The following is a 12,405-nucleotide window of genomic DNA, read 5'->3' as shown; positions in this document are numbered from 1 at the left end:
ATCCTGTAATTCCCCCACTTCACAAAATCCACGGTTTCAGTGCACCCCACACGCTCTGCATGCTCGGCCGTGACCCACTGTGTCCTTGCGTACCACCACAACCAGGAGAGGTGTCACCAGCACGTGGCAGGGGACCGCATGCGGCCATCGTGAGGAAAACGCAATCTGCCTCAAACGGCAAGACTAATCCATGTGAAACAACTAAAAACCAACCAGAAAGAGCATAACTGGGTGCTGACGTGGGTGAGGCAGCAACTTCCAGGTCCCAAGGGTGCTTGGTGCCGGTGGGACCCGCCCTGGGCTGAGTCCTGGTGGGGTCTGGAGGAGGCACCGGGGACTTGAGAGCACCTTTATGTATGAACGCGATGGTGAAATGTGACATTTAATACACCGTTTTTGCTGAAATGAGATACGCCAGTAGGTATAGGAATGAGCCTATTGGTTTCTAGAAAACTCCTGTCAATTTAGATGTGAGTTTATTTGCCTTTGATATGAAAGCTGAGGGGGTGGGAGGAGATACAAGATCCCCCAAGAAGGAAAGGAAGGCTGAGAATTGAACTTCCCTTGTGAGAAAAGGGCTGTGAGTGTGATCAAGAGACCCTGGACCACCTCCTGAGGACCCACGCTTCCATAATTCTCAAATCCTCCTTTACCTTTAAATCTTTCTTCATTTATTTCTTCATCTTCTCCCTAAAGCCATCCTCCAAAATGATGCCACCTGAGAACAAAAGCCAGCGTCGCTTCCTGAGAGAGTAGAGTATTCTGTCTCCTCCAGAAGATATTCGGCAGACAGCTTATACTTTTTCACCGCAAGCTTCTGCTAGCCAATGACAGGGCAGAAAGGTCAGAGGCAGTAGCAGAGGACCTGAAAATTACCTCCAAAAAGTAAGGAAGGAACCAAATTGCAAGTGGGTCTGGCGCCACCTGGCGTGTTTTGAGACGATGCCACGTGGGCTGGTGCCACGTGGGCTGGTGCTGTGTCGGTGTGTTCCCCCCATGGGTGTCTTGAGTTCAGACACCACGGGGGCATGCAGTGCTATGTTTCTGTGGGGCACCCACTATGTATGAAACTCTGAGAATGTTGTACAATAAATGACTTTAATGACAACCTGATATTTTCAGTGAGTCTAGAAGAAAATGGTAAATTCAAAGTTTTATGGAAACAAAAGCAGAATTAAAGTTAAAATATACTTGATCCTCTGTAGTAAATCATGACGAAATGCCATTATGGAATATCTGTCTGTCTGTCTATCTATCTATCTATCTGTCTATCTATCTATCTATTAATCATCTATCTATCATCTATCCACATCTATGCCAATTGTGTATGTGGGGGACACACACAGAAAGAGTAAATCAAGGCTCATGACCCTGTCCATCCAAATTACTGAGCTCTGACATTCCTATTGCACCCCACTTTCTCTCATTCCTATTCAAATCCCAACGACAAAGCTGCGTTTTAAAGTAGAAGAGACGGTAACAAACTTATGGAAGATAATGAATAAAATAAATGTTAAGGTTGGGGAAAGATTTCTGAAACGATACACGAAAATTGTGAATCTTAACAAAAATACCATCGTTAAATAAAACGCCTCTGGACAATAAGAGATAACATGAACAAAGTGAAGAAATATCCTAGAAAAGGATATTTGCAATTGAATCTAAAATAAATAAAGAATTCTTACAAATTGATGAGAAAAAAAAAACAACCTAAAAGAAAAAAAAATGAACATGAAAACCTAAATGACCAAGAAACATAAAAAGATGTCAGCCTCATTAGTAGTTAGAGAAATACAAACTAAAACCAGAAGGAGATATCATGACACAGTCATTGCATTAGCAAAAAATAAAACAGCTGCTAATCTAAGCATTTACATAAAAAGTTCATGTATTACTGTGAACAGGGAGTGAACAGGTAGGCCAAAAGGTAAAGACATTTTTCTATCTTGCACACTTTGGATAGGAAAAACATCTCCCCAGATAATCCAGAATACGTATCAGGTAGCACTTGGGATTTTAAATATGCTATTGGAGTAGTCTAGAAAAATAGAAGCCAAAAAATTAAAGTGGTCACAGATTCATAGTGGCTTGAGGCACCTAATAGAAGCAAAAACAAAAATCTGAGAATTTTCCAGACAAGTAAGACAAGAATGCTCAGATCAAGGAATTTCAGTCCATTCTGAACAGAGTAAAAATAAATATCTACACCTTAATAGTATAATGAATATAAAGAATGCCAAAGAAAAACATCAACTTACCTATGCAGAATGACAATTAGATTTACCACAAACTTCTCAATAGCAACAACGGAAGTCAGAAATCTGTGTAATATTATCTCCAAAGACTGAGGAAAAACACCTGTTACCTTAGAATTTCATGTTACTAAATGATCATTCAAGAATGAAGATGAGATAAAAGTACATTTTTGGCCAAATAAAAACTGAGAGCATTAGTCACTAACATATTCTCACTAAAGACATTTCTTTAGAGTGTCCTCGAGGAAGAAAAACAATCCTAGAAAGAACATATGAGACATATAAAAGAATAAAGAATTGGCCACCATGTCAGTAAATGGCCCAACAGACATAATAAAACTAGATTATCTGGGTAAAATTAGATTATTTCTTACACTGTTGGAGGGCACATTGGTATTCTTAATTTTATTCTTTATTTCCTTTTGTGGGGCTAAAATACCTTATAATTTTTTTTTAATAATGCAGGGAAGAGAGTTCCAGGCAAAGGTCCTGATGTTGGAAAGAGCTTGACCTGCTTATAGAACTGAAAAATGCCAGTGTATCTGGAATGCAGTGAGAAGTGGAGCAAAATGAAACTAAAGGGGTAAACAGAGGCTAAATCATAAAGGCCTCGAAGGCCATTTTAAGCATTTGTCTCAGTCAATGGGAAGCCACTAAAGCTTCCCAATCCCCAAGTCTCGGATGAGTACCCGTCCATGGCCTGTGAGGAACTGGGCCACAAAGCGGTGATCAAGCAAGCGAAGCTTCATCTGTATTTGCAGCTGCTGCCCAGCACTAGCATCACTGCCTTAGCTCCACCTCTGATCATCAGGCATTAGATTCACATAGGAGCACTGGCCCCTGGTATCAAAAAGGTTGGGGACCGCTGCGCTAAAGGATTCCAAACAAAGGCTTTGAACAGTCTTAATTAAACATTAAGACAATAATTCTGGCCACTCCGTCTAAGTACTAAGACCTGACATATGAGGTCTAATCCCATATCGCTGTATTTCTCATTGCCTCTGACTTACCCAAGACTTTTTTAACTTCTGAGTTTACCGAAGGCATAATTCTCTCCAGCGCACCTGGCGATATTCAGTGTGCTGTATCACATTACATTAGAGCCATATTTTGACCCAAGAACCCTATGTAATGAGACCGTCACTATTCAAATTACAGTACAGATATCCTAGTGGAAAAAGATTATTGCCACATGCTAGAGCAGTATTGAGTGCAGGCAGAAATGTGACTGTTTCAAGGAGGGGGTGCTTCTAAAGATGACTCATAGAGGAAAAAGAAAATGCGATTCGATGAAGAGGAAGGAGTGGGCATTCACGAAGCTGGAGAAGAATTAACATGTTATGTGGGAATATTGGCTTGATTAGTACTCTGAGTTCTGGTATGGATTAGTAGCAAACAATGGGATGGTTAGCATGGGGGCAGGTTAAGGAATCGGTACTTTATCCTGAGGGCAACAAAGCATAAAAAGTTTTGTGCAGGGATGAGCTTTCAAATAGAATATTTCTGTTTCTACTTCAAAAAATATGGAGAGGAAAAATAAGGAATATATGCAGGCTTTTATTCTCAACCACTAAAGGCACCCTGCCATTTCCAGGTGTATCCTCCACAATACACCTGCCACATTGTCACCAGACTATTTCATCTCTTGGTCACACACTTAGCCAGCACTCCACTGCTTGAAAAGTAAAGTCCAAACTCTTTAGCCCAACATTCAAGACTCTCCAAAATTCAACACCAATACACCTCTCCAAAAGGCTCACTTTAAGCAAATTACTATTCTGGCCAAATGATCTAGAAAACCAATTCTGAAGAGTCCACTCAACTCCCACCTACTTTCCCTTGTTTATGCTGTTCCTTCTCCTGGGAACACCTCATTTTCTCTGTTTACTCCTTTAAGTCTTTCCCAGTTTCCAAGGCCTCATGCAACCCTATGTCCTCTAGGAAGGATTTTCATACCGCTCTAGACCATATTGACATCAACTCTCCAGAGTGCATTGATTTTTATTGTCTTTAACGCCCCTCTGACACTTACCCCAAACTTCCTTGGCTGAAGGTACCGTTTTAGCAAGAGGTAATAAACCTGTGCTTTATCAATTCTTAGCATCCCCAACGGCTCCCAGCTCAAAAGCTATAGGTAGTGATGGTCACCCCTTAGTTGGAAACTGTTAATTGAGTCTCCCCACCTGTAGTCACTGATAAGCTCTCCGCTGGGACTACTAATAGTCAAGCCCTCAAATCTCTAGTAGATGATTTAAAGGTGTGATAAAAATACATTTTTTACAGGTTTGGGGCTGCTGGTTCTTTTAATGGAAGGAATGGTTTGCTGCCTCTGAGGTCAACAACAGTGTAAGTAATAATACGTGCACTCTGGCTCTGAATGCACTAAGAGTGCTCCGGGGATGACACTTTTTGTAAACATTTTAAAGTAAATGGTCCTTCCTGACCTGTTGGCGACCTTCCTCGGAACGGAGCCGCCGAGGCTAAAACTGAAAAGAGCCTCCCTGCACCTGTACGGCCGCGGGCGGGGCCAACAGAGGGGCGGGGCCAACGTGAGGGCGTGGCTAAACGGAGGGGAGGGCTTTGATCTCGCTGCCCGCCGATTGGCTACCTGCAGCCGGTGCCTCCGATGATTGGTCGCCGGCGCGAGGGACGCTGGGACCGGCACGCGGTGCCTGTCCGGTCCACAAGGAGGCGGTGATGGCGGCGGAGGCTTCGACGGCTTGGCTCTCGCTGTCTGCCTATGTGGAGAGGAAGGGCCGGCCCTGGGGAGCTGCTGAAGGGTGCACTCGGTGTGCACGAAGGATGACCGGTGAGGAGCGCGAGGGTCAGTCCCCACGGGCACGCGGACCAGTCGGAGGCCTGGGGACAGGTGGAGGCCGCCGAGGTGGAAGCCGCCGGGCCGGCGGGGTCGGGCCGATGTGGAAACCGTCGCCTAGGCTTCTTGTCCCCGCAGCGCACCCCGGGGCTCGGTCGGGGCCGCTGTGGTCGGTCTTGGGGGAGGTGTCACACCTCCGCCTGCGCCCCGCGTCTCCCCGACCGTGTGTGAGCGCCCCTGCGCCCCGGTTCGAGACGCTCCCAGGGTCACGGAGGAATCGATGTGAAACTCCAGCCCGTTGTCTTGTGGTCAAGAAGTAATGAAACCCAAATTTCTCATGTCGTTTTTTTGTTTTTTTGTTTTGTTTTTTTTTGTCGTAGAGTGACGAGTGGACCCACTGTGAAAAGTTCCTGAATTAAACTGGCGTTAGGCATTTTGGGGGCGGGGAATTATTGCTCAGTTTCGCGTAAAACGCCGTTTGGAAAACTGTACTTGACTTTCACGCATCTGGTGTTACATACGTCAAGGGAAAAAAACACACCGCCTTCCTTTGGTGTGCTAATTTACTTATTTTTCTGTATACGAGACTATTTCATATATACCAGACTTTACAGCAGTTTTAGGTTAATGTTGATCTGCTAATTTAGAGTCTACTCAAATGAAAACAAGTTTAAGTTATTGTAATGTAATTTAAAACGCCTTGGAGTGCTCTGTCTCCGGTAGGGATGGGTTACTGGAAAGTCATTGTTAGCCCGTGTAACTATTTAATGTTTGTACTTTCAAAATGAGTCATTTGATCAGTTTTCCTAGTCCTTGTTGGATGGACTCCTTTCAGGAGGCACAGACGTGTGTAGACGAAGTTGGTTGATTGGTTGTGTTTCCGGATGGAGAGCCAGGTTTTCCCTACTCTGGGTTTCCACCGTTGCTATTGCACAGAAAGCCTCCGTTGTTTGAAGGAGATAAGAATTACAAAATAAAGTTTTAGAACACGACCTTTTATAATCACTGGTTCTTCCATGCATTTGTATCACACTGCTTAGAAATTCTTATTGGGGAGGATGGTGGATATACATCTGGAATTGCAAGAGGGCTTTGTAAGCTTAGTACACCGCAGATTACTTTGACCTGTACAATGTAAGAAATTGTCTAAAGATGAAACAGTTGTGCAGTCTTGCTTTCTTTGGTAGTATCATCTCTGGAATTTAAATAGAGCTTTAAAATTTAGCTTGGTTGTAAGCAAGTTTCAGATATTTCAGTTGGCTTAAAATCTAAAGCTTTTTTGATCTAAAGAATGCAATTATAAGTCAGCAAGAATACTGATTTTTTGCTAGAAAAGGTGACTGGTTTTATCTAGTTTCTTTTTCACTTTCCGTTTTTTTTTCTTGCAGTATCTTAAAATAGCATCTTTTTTGAAGTTACAGAGCTAAAACAAATATCCTTATTATGATGAACTTCAAATTCTACTTAGTGTTAGAATGTTGATTCCAGGTTTTCAATCAAGATTATGATATTTTCCTCATAAATGCTAGATTTGTGAAAATGATCTTTACATGGGTCATGTGTGTGTGTGAGTGAGTGAGTGACAGTAGAAGTGTTTGGCCTCTGTCCTTGCTGGTGTCTTAGATTATTCTAAGAGTGGGGTCTTGCTGGTGTTATATCTGCCCTTCCTGTGGGCTTCACAAGATGGGTGATATAAATTAGCAGAGGGCATTATGATCAAGCGGAAAGAATGTTGCACTTGGAAACAGAACTAGGCTAGAGTCTGGGATGGACCATTTAAATAGGCACGTCATGGAAATATTTTTACATTTCTAGGTTGACTATAATATTCTCAGCCTACTTAGCCATGATATTTACACAAAGCAGATGAAGTATGTCAGAGCACTTTGTGTGATTATAAGATGGCAAATTCAAAGTGTTATAGGTACCAAAAACTATCTAAATTAATGCGAACAGTACTACATAGCTCTGCCTGGTTTTTCTTCTGATTTTTCTCCTTCCTTCTGACTTGTATAGGTTCTCCTGACTTTTGTTTAATAAGTCAACAATTTCTAAGTAAACAATATCTTTTCCTATACAATGGAATCTCCTTTAATTTTCCCCTCTGATTAATGCTGCACATTCAATGTTAACAGACTGGAAAGGTTAATTCACAATTTTATCAATAGGTCACCACTATGAACTTCAATGTGGACATGATTTTTGTGAACTGTGCTTACTAATAACTGAAGAATACAGCACAATTATATGCCCCACTTGTGAGGTAAGTTTTACCATCTTTTATATTAAATACACTATAACTTAATGTTAAAGGTAAAAATGTTAGAGAAGTAAAACCTAGTTAGAAACTTTTTAGTTACATTTTTTGCTGCTTAGTCTCTAAGCCAAGAAGCCTAACACAAGAGAAAGCTTTTCCCATCTGTTTTATAATTGTTCAAAGTGATCAAGAAGAATGCAAGTTATACATGACTCAGCCTACATATTTTGACTATTTAGAGACATCTGTGGGAAATTGTCTTTTTTTTGTTTTTATTTTTATGAAGTATATTCCTTTCAAATGCCTACCTTTCGTCCCCACACCAGTACCATGCAAGTAAAGTTTGATCTCCACCTTCCCCTCACCGTTTGTGTGTCATCAAATTTACATTTGTGGAGATGTCATAGTATAAAATAAGAAGCAAAATAGTGGCCTAAAGTTAACGTTAATTTCAGAAGCACTAAAAATAGTACAGTTGCACTGACACTAAAATCTATGGACCCCAAATAATGAGGATAAATCAAGGATTTAAAATAAAATTTAATGAACATTGTTTGCATTTACTACAAATACAGATGTAGCTCAATTTACATAGTGTTTCTGGAAGGTCGTCTTAATCTCTAAATTCTTAATGTTCCCTTTAAGAGGTCAGATGATGAAATTGCTTATTTTCTGGCGGCGTGGCCAATGGTTTATATGAAGGCAGAAGACCTGGAATGCAGTCCTAACTCTGTCAGCACTAAGCCTGAGTTTCCTCATGTGTCAGATGAAAATGATACCTGCTTTTCTTATCTCATGGGATTATAAGAGTCAAATCTGAATTATGTAAAAGTTCTCTGCAAGCTTGAAGATCACTAAAATAAGTATTATAGTTGACCTTTGATATTTAGGTGTGAATTAACTAGTTTGAGGGTTAAGCATGATAAAAATACACAAACGCATGCATGCACGCCTATATGTAAATTATGAGCAAAAACATTTACGTATTAGAAGACGTCTGTTTTGTAATTACAGACTTTACAAACTGTGGCCTTCATCGTGGAAAATTCTTCTCTCCTTTCCTTTCCAGACAGTAGGCTCCTCGAATGTGGCTGCATAGTTAAGACAAAAGGGAACCGAGCTCTCGTGGTTGTGGTGGAGGGTCCCCAACACATGACACATGCAGTCTCATGGCGGGTAAAGAATGAGGGAAAGGGAAGGAGCTGGAACGGTTCCCACCCATAGCCATTCTGTTCTGATATTCAGAAACAGACAAATAAATGTATTAGAGTAACTTCCGCCTTTTTTGGTAAATGAGTTCATGTTTAGTGGTCTTAAACCATTATACTTTTATTATTTTGGATTATATCCGTACAAATATTTAAGGTGTTTACGCATACAGGTTTTAATTTTAGGGTTGTGATAAATCTATTTTTATATCATTTTGACTAGTTCTGCCTCTTTCTTTGAGAGAGATGTGATTTATCCCATCTTTCCCTCCTTTCCCTCCTCCCCCTGTGCTGTTAGCCCAGGTAATTGACAAGGGATTATATCCAGATTCTTCAGACATTAAAGCTGATTGCTATTTAAAGGAGTTTTTCAAGAAACCTTCTTGAAATTGTTGCCACTCTTAGTAGTTTTTAAAGTTTAGATTTTTGCTGCTCTCTAGTTTTTATTTGGAATAGAAGAATCTAGTATAAATAGTGAAAGAATGGAAGAATCTAGTATAAATAATGAAAACTCCTATTTTATAGAATACTTCAGGAATGCAGTTTATTTTAAATTATGTATGCTATGAAGTAAGATTTAAGTACCTGTATTTGCATTAGACTTATAATTTATCTTTAACGTTGAAGGCCTAGGTAGTGCTGTTTATTTCACATTTAAGCCTAAAATGATTCCATTCAGGATTAAGAGTATACTTTTGCTCTTATTTCTGAGTTTGGGTGAGTGCTATGGATTTCTATACCAGTCTTTATCTATGTAGTCGTGTGTTTTTTTATAGCATCCCTTCACTGCTTTTGATTGATTTTAATTTTTTTAAATAACCATTCTATAATTTGCTAGCAAAACAGCAGATTTTGTCCTAAATAAGATCATATTTAAGTATCATTCCAGAAATACTAACATCTTATTGATCTTTTTGACCTGAGTCCAAAAATATATTGTGTGTGAGGAAAGGATAAGTTATCTAATCAATAGATAATTAATATATATTAAAATTTCATGTGAATTGGAATGTTAATAACATACAAATTGAAAATGTAAACTGGAAGAAAATATAGATAATTGTACAGTCTTAGATGGGAAAGCCAGAAACCAGAGAAGAAAATGCTGCTTAAACTTGACCACATGCTTTCATTTACAAGTAACAAAAACAAAACATCACCATAAATTTAAATGACAAGTTGGAGGCGAGAGGCAGAAGAAAGCTTTTCTTATATATTACAAGTGAGACTCTTTGTACAGTTTTAAGTGAAATCTTTTAAATCAGTTATATTTAATATTTTCTTAAAATTTCTTGGAGAGAATGTCCTCTGTTGATAGTAATGTCACCCTTGGGGCGATTTGAACTTCGGTGTTGCCCCAGCGGGACGGGGGGTGGATAACAGTGCACAAGTGTGCTTAGCATTTTCCCTTGGTGCTTCCTCATTGACGCGGTGAAGAATCACAGATCACTGAGATTTAGAAAAGATCTATTGAAAGTGTATTATAGAAAGAGCACACTCCAAGGAGGAACATGATTTTAGCGAAGAGAGCTGTAACAACCCAAAAGTGGGAATGTCTGCATTATATTTGGGCTGCGATGGCTGGTTCCAAAGGCATTCCTAGGTGATTGACATGTGAGGTCATTTAGATTGACACTTGGCTGCTGTATAACACTTTGCCTAGTGCGCATGTGCTTACCCGGAATTCAGTTTGTTGCGATTAGATTCATGAACTTCCGAGCATAAACATAGTATTATAATGACAGTGTGATGAGACTTAGATTGTGGGCAGGTCAGGCTGGTACCTTCTGCTCAGGCGTCTGTGGCAGGATTAAACCAGCTAAGATTATGGCCCTCCTGTCCTTTGTCTCTGGGGATGCAAGTGGGATTCTCTAACTACCAATAGGGTGTTCTTTGGGCAGTCTCTGTGCTGGGCCCCTATTCCTTTGTTCCCCTGTCACTGGTGTCTGACTAGCTACCTCAGTCACGGTAAGGTTAACCTCTTCCCATGACATGGCAAGCCAGAGAGATCAGTGAGGGGCACAAAGAAATCAAGGTTTTAGCCTCTTGTTTGGGGGGATGGTTTCTTAAAAATAACATTTGGTTCAATGTGACTTGTTAAAAATAACACTTTTAGATCCCTAAGTGTTTAATAACACGTGGCTGTCTTTGGTGCTTCATACTTAAAACCTCGACAGGATACCCTTTTCCCTACCGAAGGCGTATTTGTAAGTGGGAGCATTGACGTATCCTCATGGGGGTCTCAGACCTCTGACATTTAATGGCCGCTCACTAAACCATTGTACTTAAGTGCTGGAATTCTTAACTGATCCCTTCATTACAAACATTTGGGTGGTTTTCAGAATTTTTCACTATATCGTTACACAGTTCCTCATCCCCTCACTACAACCAAAAATATCCTTTCGGCAGGTTTTGTCCATTTCTACCTCCAAAACAAATCCATGTTTCAATTTGTCATTTTCATTTAATGTTTTAAATCGCATTTCCCTGACTACTTGTGAAATTGAGCAACTTTTCCTGTGTCAACATCTCAGCTCCCCTCTGGGTAGGGCTTTTCCGTTCCTTTCATGTTTCCCTTTTGCATGTTTCCCTTTTGAATTGTCTTCTGACTTGTAGGAACATATCATGTGATGGGATGTTAACACTTTATCTTGTTTTCTCCCAGTCTTTCACTTTTAATTTTTTAATTACATTTAGCCTTTCAGAAATGGTTCCTTCTTTAGTGTTTTCCCTGCTCCTTCATGGCTTCTAGGTTTTCATTGATTAGGCAGACCTTCCCATCTCAGAGTTATATATATATTTTAAATATTTACATTGTGTTTTTTAAAAAGACACATTTAATCCTTTTATAATAGCCATATGTGATGCAAGGTGGGTGTACAGCTTTCTCATATTATTTACTGAATAATCCTCTATTTAATTGAAATGTCACCTGTGTTCTGTATTAGGTTCCCACATATGTGGATCTGTTTCAGGGCTCTGTGCTGCTCCTTTATTGTGCCAGTACCTAGTGTTTTAATTACAGTTGTTTTATTATCTGATGGGATAAATCTATACTGAATAGTATGTTAAAATTTTTGTAATTCTTGCATAATATGTTTTCCATATGAATTTAGAATTGTATTAGTTTTATATTTGACACATTTTAGGATATTAAATCTTTGTCTCCAGGAACCCGACATGATTCTCCATTTTATTCAGTTCTTGTTTTACAATCCTCAATAAATTATTTTTCTTAGGCCTTATATTTTTTCTTATTAAATTTATTTCTAAGTATTTTAGAGTTTTGAACATACCTTAAGTACTATTGTAAAATTTTTATAGTAAATTTTTAAAGTATTGCAAGTATTTCCTTTAGAACTATGGTAGAAGTTGTAGTTAATTTAATATTCTTTTTAATACATGGTTGCCAAATTACCAATTTCTTCAAAAATAGAAATAGGGTAAAAACATCAGAGACGTGCAATTTTTTCTTTGATTTAAAGAGAATTTAAGGATTTTTAAGGCTATTTTCAACTTTATGAATGGCACATTAGTTTGAATTCTGGGTAAACAGAATTTATTGAATGACTTTTCCATTTTTGTTTTTAATCTTATTTTGTCCTAAGGTTGCTACAACTGTAAATAGGAGACAAGGATGTTACCCGTTAGATGGATATGTTAAAGAAGATTCTTTTATGGAAAAACTGCAGCCTAAAAAGTATGTCTTGTGTGCTTTGCAACTTTTTAAGGGTTAAAGAACCTTCTTATTAACTTTCTGGGACCCTACTCAGATGGCAGTTATAATTTTGTATATTTTTTAACATTTGAAAAATCATTAACATTGTAGTAAATTATGTAGGAATTAAAAGAAATATATCTTCAAGGAAC

General features: G+C 39.2%; 1 protein-coding gene across 1 annotated transcript in view; it reads left to right on the top strand.

Moving 5' to 3' along the window:
* The first annotated feature begins 4,812 nt into the window (after window positions 1-4,812).
* RNF17 (ring finger protein 17) overlaps window positions 4,813-12,405 on the top strand; it is a 77,254-nt gene continuing 69,661 nt past the window's right edge. The window contains exons 1-3 of the mRNA XM_039873074.1: window positions 4,813-5,079; window positions 7,239-7,333; window positions 12,144-12,235. Of these exons, the coding sequence (XP_039729008.1) occupies window positions 4,953-5,079; window positions 7,239-7,333; window positions 12,144-12,235 (314 nt within the window). The 5' untranslated portion in view covers window positions 4,813-4,952. The remainder of the gene's footprint in view (window positions 5,080-7,238; window positions 7,334-12,143; window positions 12,236-12,405) is intronic.

This window comes from Pteropus medius, unplaced genomic scaffold, assembly GCF_902729225.1.
Source record: "Pteropus medius unplaced genomic scaffold, Ma_sr-lr_union100, whole genome shotgun sequence".
Classification (NCBI taxonomy): domain Eukaryota; kingdom Metazoa; phylum Chordata; class Mammalia; order Chiroptera; family Pteropodidae; genus Pteropus; species Pteropus medius.
This window is presented reverse-complemented; position numbering and strand designations above follow the sequence as displayed.